Source organism: Rhinopithecus roxellana, chromosome 7, assembly GCF_007565055.1.
Source record: "Rhinopithecus roxellana isolate Shanxi Qingling chromosome 7, ASM756505v1, whole genome shotgun sequence".
NCBI lineage: Eukaryota > Metazoa > Chordata > Mammalia > Primates > Cercopithecidae > Rhinopithecus > Rhinopithecus roxellana.
The window spans coordinates 97046798-97068083 of NC_044555.1; the positions used below are offsets into that span (position 1 = coordinate 97046798).

Below are 21286 nucleotides of genomic sequence, written 5' to 3' on the forward strand. Positions count from 1 at the left end.
AACATTTGGGAACTTTCTCAGACAGGATGTCTTTGTTATCTAGTTTCTTTCCATTTTTTCAGTACCTGCTTTCAGACCTCTACTTTTTCTCTTCTGCTTCCTTTGGTTTCAGATCACAGAAGACCTATCTCTCTGTGCTCCCAGCTTGTTGTCTTGGTTACAGGCTTCTTCGGCTTGCCTGCCTTTTAGGAGAATCAACAGCCCAAAGAAGATTTTTTAAAATGGTGACTAAGGTCCCTTTCTTTAAGGTTACTGGGATATTAAGCAGTGGGTAGAACAGTGACTTGTAAACCGGCTGTACGTTGAAATCAGCGGGGGCACTTTAAAATACTGATGCCCAGACCCCAGGTCCAACCAGTTGAGTAGGGATCTTGAGGAGTAGGCCCCAGGAATTTTTTTTTCTTTTATGAAACAATAAACCGCCTACGTGAGTCTAATGTGCATTCAGGATTTAGAACCGCTGAGTTTTACAGCAAAGCCAGACAACTTGGTTCCAGCTGTTTGAGCCAGGTGAAGTAAATAGAATCAACTTTTCTGTACCTTAGTTTTACCTGCCTAGAATAGAGAAGCAATAAAGCTTGAGAATTTAAAGAGGCTCACTGTGACCCCCCTGTCATTACTATTACATACAAAAGAGAGGTAACTTTCTTTCAAAAAAGAAAAAAAAGCAAAAGAAAATCCAATTATTCAGCTGGCTTGGCTTCTGGGCTGTAGCAGTGGCTTGAGGATTAAAATAAATCTTTCCAGTATGTAGACGAACAGCAGCTTCATTCCCCAGTATGGTTTGGCCAGCGCTTTCCAGCTTTTCAAAACTGCCCCAACTTTCAGCTGACTCCCTTCTCATGCCCCAGGTGGTTAACAGAGTTAGGCACCATACTTATATTTTTAGTGAAATTGCCTTTTAATAGTATTTTCCTAATATAAAACAACACATGTTCATGATTCAAGCCCAGAAAATTATAGGAATATGACACATAGCAAACAAAAGTCCCCTAGAAGTCAGTCTCCCAGACATATCCACTGTAAGCATGTTTTTCTTCTGATTTTTATCTCTGCATATGCTAAACATTTTATACTTTTATTTTAAAAATGGGATCATTCAACAATGTTTGTACTTTTTTCCCTTAGTATCTTAGCCATCACTCCATGTATAAATCAACCTCATTCTTAAGGACCCCTGATTCTTAGGATTTTAGTCACACAAGGGTACCATGTCCTTCCCCTTCCCTCCAAGATTTCGCTATCCTATGGAAAGGCTTGGGTTTTGTTTGTTTGGGCTTCAAATAGAGCAAATCCATTGTATCTGGTATATTTATGTTTGGTTGTTATTTAAAAATTCATACAATTTTAAAGAAATAGAATAGCATATATGATTCCCTCCAACCTCTGACCCCTAATCCACTAGTTCTTCTCCCCAGAAACAAACTGCCATTACCAGATTCTTGGAAATCTTGAGAATTACTGCATGCATAAACAAGGCTTGAATATTCTAAAATGGCTTTCGCTTAGGTAACCAAGGCTATCCATATTGTATAGAGACATCTTGTTTCATTTATTCATTCAGCAAGTACCTGATGAGCATCTTGTGTGTTCCAGGCACTGTGTTAAGTTCTGAACCTACAGTGAGGACCATCACACAGCTTAAACTCTCCAGGAGCTTATGGTCAGCAGGGAAGATCAACATTTAATCAAAACATAGCTAAATATAAATGAGAAATGGTGATATGTGTTGTGAAAGAAAAGAACAGCGTTTACATGCTTTTTTTTTTTTTTTTTTTTTTTTTTTTTTTTTTTTTTTTGAGACGGAGTCTTGCCCCGTCGCACGGGCTGGAGTGCCGTGGCGCCATCTCGGCTCACTGCAACTTCCGCCTCCCAGGTTCAAGCGATTCTCCTGCCTCAGCCTCCCGAGTAGGTGGGGCTGCGATGCCCAGCTAATTTTTTTGTATTTTTAGTAGAGACGGGGTTTCACCATGTTGACCAGGATGGTCTTGATCTCTTCACCTCGTGATCCACCCGCCTTGGCCTCCCAAAATGCTGGGATTACAGGCGTGAGCCACTGCGCCCAGCCTACGTGCATCATTTTTTAAAACAGTGATTAATGGAGTCCCCTTCCCCAGTTTTTAAATACAAAGGTGTGGATGGGAGATTTGCAGCAAAGATAGGGAAGCAAAGATATAACCCACAATCTTTACTCTTGCCAACAGGTCTTACCTTCTTTCCCACCAAAATTTTCCTTTGATAAAATGTCTTGCTGAGAGTTAGGGTAACTCACCAACCAGCTTTATTATTGGTTGACAGGGTGCGGTAGAAGACCTTTGTTAGCCAGACTGTGAGCTTCTTGCAGACAGGAATTATGTCCTGCATCACTGTGTGCTCAGAACCTCAGGAAGAACTAACTGATGTAGGCACCAGGAAATAGATGCTTTTATTACATTCTCATTTTATGCCTTAGAAGCACTGCAAATGGTAGGTATTCGTATTTCTATTTTAAACGATGAGAAAACTGAGGCTTAAGGAGGTGTAAAAAATACTTCCTTTTAAAAAAATACACCTCTCCCCCACACTCATAAAAACCCCGACTTTGACCATAGAGTTCATTGGTGGTGGAGCACTGCAAACATTAGCTGTCCCATGTGACTTTGACTCTGACACAATTGGTCCTCTTGCTTCAGGGAACTGGATACCATCCATTCCTCCCGTGGGTTGGCCTAGGCTGTGTTACTTCAGAGTTTTCTTGACGAGTTTCAAGGTAACCAGGTCATCCTGTTCTAAATATTTTTCTGGGATTGAGGTCAAGGAGCAGCATGATCCTCTCTTAAATGGGTCAGAGGAGGAGGACTCCTGTGGCTCCTGGAAAGGTCAAGCCCCTTCATGCTAACTACACTGTCTTCCTGTCTATTCCAGCTTATGTCCTGGGCTGAGCTATGGACAGGGAGCAGAAGTCGATGTGCGCATGTGTTCTGAAGGACTTTTATATGTCCGATGGTGTGTTAGGCACTGTGTGGAGTTGGGGCAGAGGGAACTCCAGAAAAGACAAATTATCTAATGGTGGAGACAAAAGGTAGTATTGGCAACAAACATGACCTCTGGAATCAGATGGTTCTGGGTTCCAGTCCTGACTCTTTGACTCACTTGTCAGTTGTGCACCTTAGGCAATTTGTTTAACCTTTCTGTAGCTCAGTTTCCTTGTATGCAAACAGGAGGAAAATAATAATCTCTTACATAATCTGATTGCTATGAAGAATATGTGAACTAATACATGTAAGACATTGACTGTTGTGCCAGGCATCTAGTAAGCACTCAACAAGGAATAACTACTGCTGCTATTGTTGTTACTAACAACAGTGTGAGACTAATAAGTGATTAGTGTATAGTACCAACAAATACAAATGGAGTTCAGAAAAAGAATACTTAATTTTTGTGAGTTATTCAGGAAATCTCTAGAGGAGACAGAAGAAGTGGAATGAAATATTCCAGGTGGAGCAAATATGGAAGTGGGAGGCTGAACTGAACTGGAGTGGGGAACAAAAAGAAGAAACAAACCCAATGTCTGGCACCCCTGAACTCTATCACCAGCTCACCTGTTGTCACTACCAATATGTCCAGTCCTTTATGGCTCTCCATTTTGGAGTGCCCTGAATTACTGGTTGCAGTTTTGACTTAGCCAGCTAGTTGGCCGGCTGCTCTGGCTGAGCTTGAGGGTGTCTGTGCCTTGGTGGAGTTGACACGGGTCCTAACTCTGCAACTTGGTTCGTAGGTTCAAAGCCTAATTTTTATCAGCTTACCCACGGCCGTTGGTTTCTAGTGGACTGAGTCACACTCCCCAACATTACAAAACACTTCTTAATAAATAAACTACCAGGCTGATAAGTCAATTGATGATGAAAGAGAGACCTTTATAGAGATAAGAACACTTGTGTGTATCAGCCCTTTCTGATATCAGGGTACCTGAAGCCAAATTAAACAGGGATTGTTTTATAACCTAAAATCAGAACCTAATGGAGTTGAACAGTCTCATGAGTGAGACCATATAGGCTTTGGTAGTCCATGGAAAACTGTACCTTTTGCATGTCTGTCATAGCTTTGTAGTGTGACCAGAATGTGTGTCCTGTTCTCTCTCCACTGCTGGAGAAACATCAGTAACATTTTTTCTCTTGGATGTTCCTGTTTTAAATTCGATGCAAATGTTGTTTGTGTGCTATGACCATGCTCGTCTCTTGAGTTTCTTCCTTGTTGACAAGATTTTTGAGTTGCCTCCTTCACAGCGACAACATCGTGATTCTCTCCTTGAGTGTTCTTTTTGGCTTTGTTCCCAAACACTAGGAATGTTTCCAAGCAGAGCCGCCACGAATGGCTATGCACTGCACAACCCTAGGAGAGGGTGCCATTCACATAAACTATAATTGAATGGCGCCACTAGGGTTGTGCAGTGCACAACCTGCACAACTGTACTCGGCGGCCCTGGCATAATGTGATGTCAGTACTTTCTTCATCAAGGTGCCAGTTTGGGATTGTCCTCAGGGTAAGGGGGCTGTAGCAGTGAGCTGCTACTGTGACCAAGAAAGGAAGAAAGAAGTAAAGTTGTGGCTTTGGGAGGATTATCTTCTGAAAATGAGAGCCATCATATAGGAGAACTACATACCTTCATTCGTTCAGTAAATAGTTTTCTGAGTGCCTACTATGTGAGGGTTGAAGAAAAGGGAGGGGTTTGCATAGGAAGGAGCATTTGAACTGGGCTTTGTGAAAGAAGTAGAATATTAACATGTGAAGATGAGTCAGGAGGAGAGAATCTCAGGGGAAGGAATAGCAAGAGGAAAGACAGATGGGAGACCACAAGGGGTATATGGGTAATGGTGCCTAATTCATCTTAGTTGGATAGAAAAGCATGTAAAAGGGAGTAGTGAGCAGTGATGCTGGTTGGGGGTCAAATGATGATGTAGGAGGGGAGAGAGTTGAATGCCCAATTAAGGAATTTGGACTTTTATTTATCAAGCAATAAGGAGCTATCCAAAGTTTGTTTTTTTAAACAGCTTTATTGGGTTATAATCATATACCATATAATTCATTCATTTAAAGTGTACAATTGAATGTTTTTTAGTATATTACATATATGTGCAGCCACCACCACAATCGATTTTAGAACATTTTAGTCATCCAAAAAATAACTCCATACCATTTAACTCACCCCCCTCCCTACCTTTCCCCCACTCACCAGCCCTAAGCAATGGTCAATCTACTTTCTGTTTCTATAGATTTTATCTATTCTGGACATTTCATATAAATCGAGTAATTGTAATATGTGACCTTTTTCCACTGGCTTCTTTCACTTAGTATGTTTTTAAGATTCGTCTATGTTTGGCATGTATCAGTACTTCACTTATTTTTATGGCCAATTAATATTCCATTTTAAGGATATGCCACATTTTATTTATCCATTTGTCTGTTGGTGAGCATTTGGGTTGTTTCCGCCTTTTGGCTATTAGAGATAATACTTCTATGAACATCTGTGTGTAAGTTTTCAGGTGGACATAGGTTTTTATTTCCCTTGGACATAGGTTTTCATTTCCCTCAGGTATAGGAGTGGAATTGCTGAATCATATTATTATTATATGTTTAACCTCTCAAGGAGCTGCCAGACTGTTTTTCTAAAGTGGCAGCACCATTTTACATCCCTACCAATGGTATAAAAGGGTTCCAATTTCTCCACATCCTCGTGCATACTTGTGATAGACTTTTTTATTTTAGCCATGCTAGTGGGAATGAAGTGTCATCTCATTGTAGGTTTGATTTGCATTTCCCTGATGACTGATGATGTTGAACATCTTTTCATGTGCATGTTGAGTACTCGTATGTTTTCTTTGGAGAGATGTCTGTTCAAGGTTATTTGTCTTTTTATTTTTGAGTTTTTTTAATACTTTGGCTATTTTTAATGTATATATTTAAGGTTTTCAACTTAATGATTATATATATATGTAAATCACCATAATCAACACACTCATTACTTCATAGAGTTATCATTTATGTATGTGTGTGTGTGTGTGTGTGAGTGTGTGTGTGTGTTGGAAATATTTAGGATCTACTCTTACAGCAAATTTCAAGTATACAGTATAGTGTTTTTACCTATAGTCACCTTGCTGTACATTAGGTGTTCAGGATTTATTCGTCTTGGAAAATTAAAACTTTGTACTTTTTGACTAACATTTTACTTTCCTAGCACCAACCCCAGCTAACCATAATTTTATACTCAGCTTCTGTGAGTTTGACTAATTTACATTTCATATTTATGTGACATCATAAGATATTTTTCTTTCTGTGTCTGGCTCATTTCACTTAACATAATGTCCTTTGGGTCCTTCTGTGTTACTGAAAATGATAATAGGCTATCCTTTTTAAAGGTTGGATGATATACCACATTTTCTTTATTCATTCATCCATTGATTAACATTTATCTTGTTTCTATATCTTGGCTATTGTGAATAATGGTGTAAGGAATATAGAAGTGCAGATATCCCTTTGAGATCTTGATTTCAACTCTTGGATAAGTATCCAGAAGTGGGATTGCTGTGTCATAGAATAGGTCCTTTTTTTTTTTTTTTTTTTTTTGAAATTATACTATTTTTGATAATGGCTCTGTTGATCTCCATCAGCACTTTTCCAGGGTTCTATTTTCTCCACACTCTCCCCAATATTGCCATCTTTTGCATTTTTTATAATAGCTTTTCTGACAAGGGTGACATGAGATCTCACCGTGGTTTTCATTTGCATATCCCCAATGATTAGTGATGTTGAGCACCTTTTCATATACCTGTTGTCCATTTGTATGCCTTCTTTGGAAAAATGTCTATTCAGATCTTTGCCCATTTTTAAATTGGGTTATTTGTATTTCTGCTATTGAGTTTATGAGTTCTTTATATATTTTAAATATTGACATCAAATTTGTGGTTTGCAAATATTTGCTATATAGCTTTTTAGGTTGATGTAGTCCTAATTGTTTTTGTGTGTTTTTTACTTTTCTTGCATGTGCTTTTGATGTCATATTAAAAAAATCATTACCAAGATCAATTTCAAAAAGTTTTTCCTGTTTTCTTGTAGGAGTTTTATGGTTTCAGATGTTACATTTAAGTCTTAAGGCCATTTTGAGTTGGTTTTTGTGTGTGGTGTAAGATAAGAGTCTAATTTCATTACTTTGCATGTGGATATCCAGTTTCCCCAACATCGTTTACTGAAGCAAGCATCTTTTCCCCCATTGTGTATTTTTGACCCTCTAAGGTTCTTTGTTCCTTTTCATTCTTTATTTTTATTTTTTCTCTTCTGATGAGGTAATTTTAAATAACTGTGCTTCAAATTTGCTGGTTCTTTCTTCTGCTTGATAAGTCTCCTGTTTTTAGTTCAGTCATTGTATTCCTCAGCTCCAGAATTTGTTTGGCTGTTATTTACAGTTTCTATCTTTTTATTTAACTTTTCATTTTGATCATACATTGTTTTCCTGATTTCATTGAGTTGTCCATCTGTTACTTGTGTTTTTATTGTTGAGTCTTAAGAGCTATTTATTCTGGATACTAGACTCCTATTAGATACATGATTTGCAGATTTTTTTCTCCCATTCTTTGGGTCCCCTCCCCTCCCCTCCCCTCCCCTCCCCTCCCCTCCCCTCCCCTCCCCTCTCCTTCCTTTTTTTTTTTTTTTTTTTTGGAGACAGATTCTCACTCTGATGCCCACGCTGGAGTGCAGTGGTGTGATCTCAGCTCACTGCAACCTCTGCCTCCCTGGTTCAAGCACTTCTCCTGCTTCAGCCTCCCCAGTAGCGAGGATTACAGGCATGTCATGTGCCACAACGCCTGGCTTTTTATTTTTTATTTTTTTATTTTTAGTAGAGACGGAGTTTCGCTCTGTGGCCCAGGCTGGTCTCGAACTCCTGATCTCAAGTTATCTGCCCGCCTCAGCCTCCCAAAGTGCTGGGATTACAGGTGTGAGCCACCATGCCCAGCCTGGGATGTCTTTTCACTTTCTTAATAGTGTCATTTGAAGCATAAAATATTTTAATTTTGGTGAAGTACAGTATATTCATTTTTTCTTTTGTTGCTTGTGCTTTTGGTTACATCTTAGAGTCTATTACCAAATCCTAGGTCATGACATTTATCCCTATGCTTTCTTTTACAAGTTTTATAGTTTTTGCTCTTATAGTTAGGTCTTTGATTTTGAGTGAATTTTTGTATATGGGTTATGAGGTAGGGGTCCAACTTAATTCTTTTGTATGTGGATAACCAGTTGTCCCAGCATCATTTGTTGAAGAGACTATTCTTTCTACCATTGGATGGTCTTGATGCCTTTGTCAAAAATCAGTTCTGAGGGTTTATTTCAGTGCTCTCAATTCTATTTTGTTGGTCTCTGTGTCTTTCCTTAGGTTAGTACCACACTGTCTTTGTTACTGTTGTTTTATCATAAGTTGAAATCAGGCTGTGTAAGTCCTCCCACTTTTTCTTTTCAAGGTTGGATTGGCTATTTGGGGTCCCTTGCATTTCCATATGAATTTTAAAATCAGCGTGTCAGTTTCTACAAAAAAAAAGTCAGCTGGGGTTCTGATAAGTACTGTGATGAATCTGTCATTTAAAACTTTCAAGGAGGAGTGTAACAGGATCAGAATGCTATTTTAAGAATAGGAACCTGACAATACTGTATAAAATTAGAGCAAGCTTGTCCAGCCTGTGGGCTGCATGCAGCCCAAGACAGCTTTGAACGCAGCCCAACACAAATTCATAAACTTTCTTAAAACATTATAAGATTTTTTTGCAATTAATTTTTAAAGCTCATCAGCTATCGCTAGTGTTAGTGTATTTTATGTGTAGACCAAGAGAATTCTTCTTCTTCTTCCAGTGTGGCTCAGGGAAGCCAAAAGATTGGACACCCCTGAATTAGAGTGATGAAGGAAAAACATTGGATACTTGGAGATCAGATAGGAAACTGCTGTAGTAGTTTAAGAAAATGATAGGGACCAAACTAGGAAAAGATAGTGAGGGTGGATTTCAGATATATTGAAAAGGTTGGGCTGGGTGCAGTGGCTCACACTAGTAATCCTAGTGCTTTGGGAGGCTGAGGTAGGAGGATCACTTGAAGCCAGGAGTTCGAGACTAATCTGGGTAACAAAATGAGACCCCATATGTACAAAAAATAAAAATAACTAAGTGTGGTGGCACATGCCTGTAGTCCTAACTACTCAGGAGGCTGAGGTGAGAGGATTGCTTGAGCCTAGGAGTTTGAGGCTGCAGTGAGCCATGATCACACCAATGCACTCCAGACTGGGTGACAAACCAAGACCCTGTCTGGAAAAAAAAAAAAAAAAAAAAAAGAAAAGGTCTAAGTGTCAAGACAAGATTTGGGAACTGAATACATGTGGGGCTGAGAAAGGTAGGGGATTGGGGATAACTCTGAGTTGTGAAGAGAGGCTAATGGATTAGATTATAGTACCTTTTAAAACTTTGTATTATTTTGAAATGACTTTTGACCTACAGAGGAGTTGTAAAGATATTATAGAGAATTCCTGTATATCCTTCACCCAACTTCCCCTAACGTTAACATTTTACATAACTATGGTAAAATTATTAAAACTGAAAATTATCATTTATACAATGCAACATGAACTTAACTATAGTCTTTATTTGGGTTTTACCAGTTTTTTTTCACAAGTGTCCCTTTTCTGTTGCAGGATCTATCTAGGATCCTTAATTGCATTTAGATATTATCTCTCTTTAGTCTTCTCTAATCTGTGGTAGTTCCTTAGTCTTTGCCTTCACAACCTTGACTATTTTGAAGAGTACTGTTTAGTTTACTCTGTAGAATGCCCCTGATTTGGGTTTATCTGATGTTTTTTCATGATTCCATTGAGATTATACAATTTGGGCATGCAATAAGGATGATACTATCAATAGCTCATGCTTATTTTATTCCTTACAGTGTGTCAGGCACTTGAACTAGGTACCTCAAGCATTTAAATTTTACAGTTACCCTATGAAATAATACTATTGTAATCCGCACTTGACAGGTAAGGGAACTGAGCCTAAAGGGTTAAGTATTCTCTGTAGGCAGCTGGACAAGGGAAACTGAGTAATAGGTCAGAATGTTGTTATTGCAAACATGGAATTAAAACAAGTGAAGTTAGAGAAATTGAAAATTTAATATGATTTGTTGCTGATGTGGTGCATAGTAGGGATGAATTTTCTATTGAAATCAGGATAATTATGGCTATTATGTATCGAGTGCTAGCTATGTGCTAGGCACTATGCCAAATGCTTTTCTTGCTTTGTTTCATTTTGTCCTCTCCCAAACCTTGTGAGACATAGGCACTATTTTTATCCCTATTTTACAGGTGAAAATTCCTCTAATCTCCTGCCCAAGGCCAGAGTGCTGGTGAGTGGCAGAGCCACCATGTGGATCCAAGTCTGTCTTTTTTTTTTTTTTTTCATTTTTATTATACTTTAAGTTCTAGGGTACATGTGCACAACGTGCAGGTTTGTTACATATGTATACTTGTGCCATGTTGGTGTGCTGCACCCATCAACTCGTCAGCACCCATCAACTCGTCATTTACACCAAGTCTGTCAACTCTAAAGCCTGTACTCTTAACCACTTGGCAATGCTGACTGTCCTCCTCCCATCTTCTTAGCAGGGATGAATTTGCCAATGGGACTAGAAAACATATTTATGGGCTTGGATGTAGACACTGCTTGGTTGTGGACATTACCAAATACATGTTTGCAACTCTCCTTATTTTATACCTCAGTGGTTGGTCAACCCCATTCTTTCTTTGGGTTTATTTCAAGCAGGTTACAATCTGGTCTTTCAAGTCTGGGATTTTAAAGCTTAACTCTTAGTAGGCACACTCTTATATCCCTTTTATTTAAATTCTTGAGGGAAGCTTCTTTATAAACTCCTTAGACTGACAAAAATAGTGAAATCTAGAAATAGGCAAATCAAGGGAGATAATGAGATGACCCAGAATTGGCATTTAACCGTGGAGTGTAAGGGAAGCTTTCCCGGAGAAAATAACGTTTAATTTTGTATTTGAAGGGTAGATAAGAGCCACAAGAGGAAAGTTGGAAAAACCATCTGGAAGAGGGAATAGGATTAGCAAAGGCACAATTTCTTGATGTTGGAGATTTAAATTTAAAAATTAAAATTATGAAAATATTAAGAAAACAATAGGTGACTCTGTAATCCCACTGTTATAAAAGATTTTCTTTTCTTTTTTTTTTTTTTTTTTGAGACGGAGTCTCACTCTGTCACCCAGGCTGGAGTGCTGTGGCCAGATCTCAGCTCACTGCAAGCTCCGCCTCCCGGGTTCATGCCATTCTCCTGCCTCAGCCTCCCGGGTAGCTGGGACTACAGGCGCCGCCACCTCGCCCGGCTAGTTTTTTGTAGTTTTTAGTAGAGACGGGGTTTCACCGTGTTAGCCAGGATGGTCTCGATCTCCTGACCTCGTGATCCGCCCGTTTCGGCCTCCCAAAGTGCTGGGATTACAGGCTTGAGCCACCGCGCCCGGCCTTATAGAAGATTTTCAAAGCGTAATATCAAAGACAGAAGCCATAAAAGGAATGACAAATACATCTGATTACATAAAGATTTAAAAAACTTCCATAAATAAAAACCTACCATAAACAGCTGCAACAATGACAGCCCGGGAAAATTTTTTGCAATAAATTTCAAACAATCTGTATTAGCTGTCATTAATATATAAATAGCTCTTTACAACTCAATTGAAAAGAACACACCAGCTGAAAAATAGTCAAAGTGCACAGATGGTCACATCCCAAAAGAAGAAATATGGCTGGCCAATACACCTGTTAGAAAATAGTTTAACATTTCTGGTAATCTAAGGCATGCAAATTGTGTGTGTGTGTTTTGCCTTTTAAACACGTGATAATTACCAAATGATAATGACCTGTTTGTCAGGTTGCAGTAGAAAACAGATCCTCGGATATTGCTGGAGGGAATAGCAATTTAAATAATTTTTCTGAAGGGCAGTTTAGCATTATGGGTCAAAAAACCTTTAAATGGATATTCCCTTCGAAGATGTAGACTGTCTTCTACCAATGTGGGCTAAGGAAATAGTAAAGGAACTGAAAATTTAGATGTAATTTACATGTGCAACCAGAGGATATTGGTTGAGTAAATTATTGCATATCCATATAATTGAATAAAATGGAGGTATTGGAAAATGAGATAGTAGAAGTGTAGTAATTGACATGAATACGTTCCGGGTACAGCTTGACATAACTCATGAGGCTGTCATGCTGGAGAGGTAGGCGGGATCCAGAGCAAAGAAGGCCTTGTCCGCCATCCTAAGAACCTTGAGCTTTTTCAGTAGGTAGTGGCAAGCCGTGGAAGGATTTACAATGGCAGATCAGAGGGACCTTTTAGATAGATCCCTCTTATAGCAGTGTGCCTGGAGGCAGGAGACCAGTAAGAAGATTATTGCAGTGATCCTGAAAGAGATGATGAGGGCCCGAGGGTATGAAGTGTATAGAGTCATAGGACCAACTTTGGGCAGCCCAGGGAGTTAATCTTCCTTATGGTGGGTAACAGTCATAAGCACTTGGCCTCAGCGATCCCCAGATAGCTGTGTGCCATCACAGGAGGTGGTGACAGGAGAACTGAAGCTTGGGGAGGTTGTATGCTAGGCCAAACACGACTCTCCTATACCTCTCTCACTGTCTGTTTCCCTTTCATTTAGTTTGCCCATATCCCTTCATTGCTTACCCTGGCTAGCCTCTCCATTTAGGATGGCCTGTGGTCAATGGCCCTCCTTCCCAATTATATTTCTTATGGTACTAACACTTGCTCCAGTGTACAAAAGCTATCTTCTTTAAGAGTTATGAAAATGGGGATTGTTGAATATAACACTGGGGTGGAGAAGTGGATGGGAGGCTGAACAATGGTGGCAGTGAACTTGGGGCTGATATGACTGGGGGAACAGGAATGGGAAGCAGGCCAGGTGTTGACTGAGAGGTTGGATAGGGAAGGTGGGAACCTGGAACCAGAGAGATTCACAGGTAGAGGATGAACTGGGATAACAGCTGGTGCCTAGATTGGATGCTTAGGAAAGAACTAAAGGTTAGTACAGGGATCTTTCCTGAGGAAGCTGAGAGAGTGTGTGGTTTTGAATGGAACCTGTGGATTTTTCTGGGAAAACCAGCCGAAAAAGACCTCAGTTTTATAAGGATTGCAAGTGCCCATCAGACCTGGGGATGAGGCAGGCAGAAGCTATAATGAACCTGTCTTTGGGACTCTGAAACTCACCTGTATAAACGCAATTTGCTATCCAGTTGAGTTGGTGTTTTGAGATGTCTCACACTGTAGAGAGTAGATCTTATGAGTTGGCTGATGGCACAGGTGTGGGGCTGTTGGGGTGACTCCCTGTGTGCCATGTGGTCAAGAGCTAGGGCTAGAGTCTAAAGAAAAGGAGCTCCCATGAGCCCTGGTCTGTGTCAGGTGTGAAGTGGAAAGTGCATTGAACTGGGAGTTAGGGGACCTGGGTTCTCATCAGAAAGCTTGTCAGAACTTTTTCCCCTCTGTTTCCTCATCTCTGAAATGGGATTTAATAACATGGTCCTGCCTGCCTCCCAGACGATGGCAAAGTGGAAGTGCTCTGTAGCACTTCTCTGTATGCTACCTGCTCATGCCTTTTGTTTCAGGTGCTGATCTGGGCAGATTTCAGCGTGAATGCAAAGTGCCATGTTGGTACTGGGGTATGCTCAGATACATTCTCATCTTTGTACCATCCTTGTTTGAACTTCTAAGTCTCATCTCTTCCTATTCTATTTGCAGCCAAAGTGATAGTTTAGCTTTTTACCTCCTAGTCTAAAAATGCATGCCACCAAAATTTTCAGGCAGTTGGAAGCCAAGCAAAGAATAAAGCAGGGATATTCAGGCCAAGGCTGGGGGCCCTTGCACCTCTGAATTAAAATGTTAGTTCCATGTGGCTCTGTTGGCTAACGTTGAATATGAATGTGACTCTAGCATGACAGGGTGAAGAGGTTCAGTATCATAAATCTGAGAAGTTGCTAAAGGAGGCAATGAGTTTACTGGAAATGGAATATAAATAATCGGGAATCCCCAGAGAACTGTGTACCATCATAGGAGGTGGAATGTAATGTAATAAGTAACCTTTCAATCAGATATGTTTAGTTATATCAAGTCAGCAGATTTGAAAAAGGACCCTAGAGGCCAGGCACAGTGATACACCTGTAATCCCAACACTTTGGTAAGCTGAGGCAGGAGGATTGGTTGAGGACAGGAGTTCGAGACCAGCCAGGGCAACATAGTGAGACACTGTCTCCACAAAAAATAAAAAATAAAAAAATAAAAAAAATTAGCTGGGTATGGTGGTGCACACCTGTAGTCCCAGCTACTTGAGAGGCTAAAGCAGGAGAATTGCTTCAGCCCAGGAGTTGGAGGGTGCAGTGAGCTATGATTGCACCACTGCACTCCAGCCTGGGTAACAGAGTGAGACTGTCTCAAAAAAAAAAAAAAAAAAAAAAAAAAGATACGCTCTATGCTGCTATGCTGGTGATAGAAATAGGCAAGACAGAAAAGATGAAACAACTAAAGTTAGATCCATGACTGATGGAGGATAACAGGACAACCAACTGGGTTGAAACTGGAGGCTTGTTCTCTTTAGTAGTTTTCTGAGCTTCTAGCCTAGGGAAATTGTGGATCAGAACCAGCCAAATGGACTTATAAGGGAAATCTGTGCCCTAAAATCTGCTTGCCTCCTCTTGTCTGTGGGTATAGAAAAGTAAGATTTAACTGTGGTGCCCAGTGTTGCATTTTTACTTCTCTGTTTAGCATGTTGGAAGTGTCTTGGGTATTCCAGAAGCTCAGGAAGGCTGCTCGCATGACTCTGGTGACTCCAGAAGTATTGAGGACCTTTCTAAGGTGGTTGGGGCCCCTGCCTCTTCTCTGTGTACTGTAGCTTCTGAGTGTAGCCTTTGATGGGCCTGATGCTGGGTAACTATGTGCAGCCTCCAACTTGGTCCCTTACCTAAGGTGAGTAACTTTACTGCTGGATCAAGGGTAAAGAATATTAGCTTTGTTTATTTCTTGGACTGCTCCTGAGGGGTGGGATGGGGAGTGGGGATAAGTCAATGTTTGGATAATTGAAATTTCAAGTCTGTAATCCTTATCTAAAACCATTAAGATCAGATATATTTCAGAAATCAGAATTGTTTGGATTTCAGAAAGGCCGTACAGTGCATGCAGAGTCTTTTACATACACTCCCAGTGGGGTTTGAGGCAGCACCCCACAATTAAATACATTGTTATTTTTATGGGAAACATGAATATTCACCATAAGTGGAAGAAACAAAGTCTGTAAATAGTCTCACTTCAATTCAAGTTGTATTTTGCTGTAACATTAGCTTTGAAGAAAACTTTCAGTTTTTAGAGCTTTTTGGATTTTGGGATTGCCAACAAAAGATTGTGGACCTGTAATTATCATCGGCTTTGTATTTTTAATGCAATTGATCAAGGGAAAAGGCACCTTCTTGATACGTATTTTCTTTGATGAGGTATCATGCAGGTGATGGTCTCCTGACTGTGTTCTTTTTAAGTCCCTTTCTCATTTTCATTCTTCTTCCTCTTCTTATTGGCAGGGATTCATGCAGGTGTCTTTCCTTACAGTAATTTTTCTTATAATACCCTTTTCTTCTAAATATGGGCTCTGAGAGAACAGAAGAACCACATACTAAAGAACATACAAGTGACAAAGCCAACAAGTCCATAATAGAGATATCCTGTATTAATAAGAGCTCTCAGCAATATAGGGACACATGTCAACAATTTCTAAACCACACCATTAAGTCACTACAGGTGAAGAAACTCCACAAACATGAGTTTCATTCCTTTGTCAATCCTCAGTTCTGCTGAATGTTTTTGACTCCTGTAGTAGTTCAGACCAAGGGCAAAAATTCAGGATCTCAGGCTACCAGGAGTGATTCAATCTCCTGGGACATTTGTGAAACATGAGGATTCCTGGAGTCCCATGCTTGGGGAGTCAGAATTCTTAATGGGGGAACCCAGGAATTTGTGTGTTTTACAAGCTCTGCATAGGACTTTTTTGTTCTTCTTGGTGATTGAGCACCACTGCATGGGGGAAGGTCAAACTGCCACAGCTGCAGGGTTCCAAAGGCTGTAATCTGGACCTAGGTCACACCAGGTGTCAGGGAACTGATTTGTCTCTTAGGACAAGGTTCTTTTTTTTTTTTTTTTTTTTTTTTTTTTGAGACGGAGTCTTGCTCTGCCGCCCAGGCTGGAGTGCAGTGGCCGGCTCTCAGCTCACTGCAAGCTCCGCCTCCCGGGTTCATGCCATTCTCCTGTCTCAGCCTCCCGAGTAGCTGGGACTACAGGCGCCCGCCTCGTCGCCCGGCTAGTTTTTTGTATTTTTTAGTAGAGACGGGGTTTCACCGTATTAGCCAGGATGGTCTCGATCTCCTGACCTCATGATCCGTCCGTCTCGGCCTCCCAAAGTGCTGGGATTACAGGCTTGAGCCACCGCGCCCGGCCAGGACAAGGTTCTTTTGTTTGGTTTTACCTGGGAGGAGAATGAAAGAGTAAAACCACCTAGGCATGCTTAGAAACAAAAGAATCAATCAAAGGGAGGCTTGGAACCTGGGAGTGGCAGTTTGATAGGGTTGCCAGCTAAAATAAATACAGGACAAATTTATACTAAAACTATTCCTTGTTTATCTTCAATTAGAATGTAACTGGGCATCCTGTATTTTTATTTGCTAAATTTGGCAATGTTGAGTATTGATAAACCTACCTTCTCCCATGGGAGGCAAACCAGATGGCATGTGTGTGCGTGTTCCATGCTCAGAATCTATTTTTACCTGCCTTGGGTTAAGTTTAAGACTGACTACTTGTGTCATGTTGAAACTGAAGCATTGAAATACTGAGTCTTCTCACCCTCCTTCTCTCTTTCTCATGTGCACACACACACACGCATGCATGCATGCAAGCACAAACATGTACCTGTTGCCTTTGAAATTTTTTCTGTTACATTATTGTGTTAGAGTTTTGGTTACTTTTCGTTATTGTTAAAGTAACATTGTCTCTCACTCTGTCTGGCATTCTTTCTTGCTAACCATTCTTAATTCTTCAATTGCAGATCTTTCTCCTGGCCTGCCCTCCATGTCGGGGAGCTATCGTCGTCTTCAAGTAAGAGAAAATTGACTTTTGCTCTGTTGCTCTTCAGAGTGTTTTTGTCTGTTTGCTAACAACACTGATAATACATTGCTGTGAATACCTTGGAATTGTACCATTTTGTCTCTGCACTTCCCAAAGGGATAAAGGTCTGTGAGGGCCTACTGAAACAGGGAAATACTGTGTGTGGAGACCTGGTTTTTGTCAAGCCCTGTCAAATCCTTTTTAGCAGATCCTTCCAGTAGGGGATGTATGGCCAAGGCATGCTCCCTTGGAAGGTTGCTGCCCGGCCATGCTAGGGGCCAGACAGCTTCCTTTCTCTGAAGAATCTTTGGTTAGTGAGCCTACTGCTCCACTGAGCAGCATATGGTTCTTCACATTGAAGGGCATTGTTCTTATGTTTTTATGGGTTTTTCCCCCTAAAGTGCAAATTAAAGTGAGGAGAGAAAAATATCCACTATTACAAGTTCGGACTTTCATAAAAATAGCAAGCATCAAATCTATTAAAGTATATTGCAGGCAAATAGTGTTTCTCTGAAGGCAGGTTTATTTAAATGAAATTATCAAGAGTCCTGGAACCCTCATTTTAACCGTGAGTTGTGACCACCTTGCTTATCAAACCTTTTATTAGAGTTGCTAATGAGAAGCTGAATCGACTGAATTAATTTCATCTCTTTTCTCCTTCCCTGACCCCGGTTCTGGAGATGTTCCTGAGCAGTGAAATGGCCGCAAGCCAGAGGAAGGGAACAGGAAATAAAGAGCCCAGCAGATTCTTGGATAATTGAGAGTGGTGTAAATGGCTTTCTGATTTACTTAAGTCATTAAAGTGTTAGGTAGGGGAAAATGGACCCCATTTTCTGCTTCAAATAGCTCCTTGAAATAGCCACTTAGTCTCTTGCCTTAGGTGAGTAACTTTCGGCTGCGTGAGGGATAATGGATCCTGATTTCATGTATTTCTTACTTGAACAGCTCCTAAGGGAAAGGGGTATTTAACCCTGTTTTCCTCCCTTGATTTTCCAAAATGAGCTCAATTATTCAGTGTAATGTTTTAAAAGTAACATTTATTGGTTCTATTTCATTATGAAAGTAACAATTCTCATTATGGAAAACACAGGGACACATAAGGAAGAAACGTCATCCATCGCTAATCCAAGCACCAAGAGATAATTTTGCTTATTACCTTTCTTTTCTTAATAAGCAGAGATCATATTGTATATTGAGGTGTTTACTGTATCTTTTCTAAATTTAACTTGGTTTATTGATACATTCATATACGTGTGTAAATCATAAATATGATTACTGGATTTTTTTTTTTTTGTAGTGGTCCTTTCTTTTCCCTTTTTTCCTTCAGCTCCTAGTTCTACCTTTCCACACTATCCCTTTGTATTACCAAAACAGTATGTATCTTTTCACATTTTTCTCCATGTGCATAGATACACACACACATACACACACACACACAAATTTTGGAATGCTTTGTTATTCATTGTTTGTTTTACAGAAATAGAATATTATATATACTTTAATATATCTTGCTTTTTCATTCTACCATGTCATAGAAATCTATCACAGTTTATTGATGTAGCTCTTATTCTTTTATAATGTTGTAAAATATTTCATGAATGCACAATGATTTATTCAGCCATTCCCCTATTAATGAACATTTACTTTCTTTGCACATTTCTGTCATTACATTCAATGCTGAAAACATGATTTTGTATATACCTTTATATACTGTTGCTTTCAGTTTAGATATAGATGTAGGTAGAGGTATATAGGTATATATGAATGTTTAAATATATATTTATGTTAATAGATGTCACCATATTGATTTACAAAACAGGCTGTTGTACTACACTTTTTGCTTTTGTATATAATATGTGAGATTATTATTTTCTTCATATCCCTATCAGCAATAGGTGTTATGGTTCTTTTGTAATTTTGACAGCCTAATGGATGCAGTTTCTTGGCTACTAGTGAGTTTCAGTATTATCCCAATTTTTTGTCCAATTAAATTTGTTCCTTATTCATATCATCTGCACATTTTCCTATGGGTTGTTTATATTTTTCTTAATTTCTAAGACTTCTTTGTATATTTTAGATTTTAGCCCTTTGTTTATCATCATTGTTACAGATATCTTTCCCAAATATGTTTATATTGACTTTGTTTGTTTTTCTTTCTAATTATTTTTTTAGTAGAGACAGTGTTTCACTATGTTGGCCAGGCTGGTCTTGAACTACTGCCTCAAGTGATCTGCCCATCTCGGCCTCCCAAAGTGCTGGGATTACAGACATGAGCCACTGCGCCCAACCTATATTGACTTTGTTGATGGAATGTATTTCCATGTAATTGTTTGCATTTTTATATCCAAATATGACTCTTATATAGCTTCTGAATTTCGAGTCTTGGTTAAGATAGTTTTCTTGAAGATAGGTAACCAGTTGTATTGGAATAATATATTAAATTATCCCTATTTTACCCTGTGATCTCTTTGCAGCTATTAAATGTTTTATATGCTGAGATCTACTTATGGATTCTCTATTTTGTTTCTTCTATTTGTCTATTCGTGTACCCAAATCATACAGATTTGATTACATTAGGCTTTAAAAACCATTTTTCTGGGGCCGGGCACGGTGGCTTACACTGTAATCCCAGCGCTTTGGGAAGCTGAGGCGGGCGGATAACTTGAGGTCAGGAGTTCGAGACCAGCCTGGCTAACACAGTGAAACCCCATCTCTACTAAAAATACAAAAATTAGCCCGGCGTGGTGGCACACGCCTGTAATCCCAGCTACTTGCGAGGCTGAGGCAGGAGAATCACTTGAACCCAGGAGGCGAAGGTTGTAGTGAGCCAGGATTGTGCCACTGCTCTGCAGCCCAGGGAAACAGAGTGAGACTCTGTCTCAAAAAAAAAAAAAAAAAAAAAAAAAAAAAAAAAAATTCTTGGCTATTTGTTGTCACTTGTTCATACACACAGATTTTAAGATCACTTATATTCATCTACCTCTCTCAAATACTAGTGGAATTCTAATGAGAATTGCCTTAAGTATATATTTCAATTTTTAAATTATATGGCTCCTTTTATCTAAGAAATGGTATTTCTTTCCATCTGTTCACATCATATGTGTTTCAATTAGATTTATCTTTTTCTTCCTATCTGCTCTATGCCTTTCTTGATGCATTTATTCCTCAAAAATTAACAGCTTTTCTGCCGGGTACAGTGGCTCACGCCTGTAATCCTGGCACTTTGGGATGCTAAGGTGGGCATATTGCTTGAGCTCAGGAGTTTGAGACCATCCTGGACAACATGGTGAAACCTTGTCTCTACCCCACCGCCAAAAACAAGAATAAAAAAAGAAAAAGAATTAACAACATTCCCTCTCTCCCCGAACCACCCCGTAATGAATGGAATATTTTTCCCCTTTCTGTTCCTAAGTGCTTTTTGCTAGAGTAGGAAAAGATTGTTGATTTTTAAAAATATCTTATATCTGGCTATCTTACCAAATTCTCTTGTTCTTGTAAATTTTATTTTAGTTTTATCTCTTCTTTTCCTTAGTCATATCAGTTATTTCATTTTCTTATGCATTTGCTAGAAATTCAGAGTTAAATAAAAATTGTGCTGATGGGTTACTCTTGCCTAAAACTGATTTTAAATGGAAATATTTTCTGTGTTCCTCCGTATTTGCTGTTGGTGTTTGTTAAATAGTCTATTATACTTAAGTAGTTTTCACATTTATGTAGAGATTTTAAAATATTTATTTACAGTGTCTCGCTTTGCTGCTAGGATGGTCTTGATCTCCTGACTTGAAGCAATTCTCCTGCCTTGGCCTCCCAAAGAGCTGGGATTACAGGTGTGAGCTACTGTGCCCAGCCAATATTTTTTAAAAGAAGGAAGGGTAGCTGTGTTTTATCTAATGCTTTTTCTACATCTATTGATCATGTGGGATTTTTTTCATTTAAATTTTTGATACAATAAATTACATTGATAGATTTTCTGGTTTTGAACTACTCTTACATTGAAATACACCCTGCTGATAATACTATATTATTTTGATACATTGCTGGATTCTATTTGTCAATATGTTGTTTA

At 39.4% G+C, this 21286-nt stretch overlaps 1 protein-coding gene across 13 annotated transcripts in view; it reads left to right on the top strand.

The window, feature by feature from the left end:
* The window catches only part of TMEM164 (transmembrane protein 164), a 186536-nt gene that overhangs the window by 49232 nt on the left and 116018 nt on the right, over positions 1 to 21286 (top strand). For 11 of the 13 annotated variants that reach the window (XR_004058288.1, XM_030933592.1, XM_030933588.1 and 8 more), the window contains one exon: positions 17162 to 17211. The exons of 1 other annotated variant lie outside the window; for it this stretch is intronic. Coding sequence is in view for 9 of the 12 variants with exons in the window: in XM_030933592.1 (XP_030789452.1) it covers positions 17162 to 17211 (50 nt within the window). In the remaining 3 variants the exon portion in view is untranslated. Of the gene's footprint in view, positions 1 to 14841; positions 15023 to 17161; positions 17212 to 21286 lie in introns of those variants that run through there. One more of the 13 variants, XM_030933594.1, reaches the window with a different exon arrangement.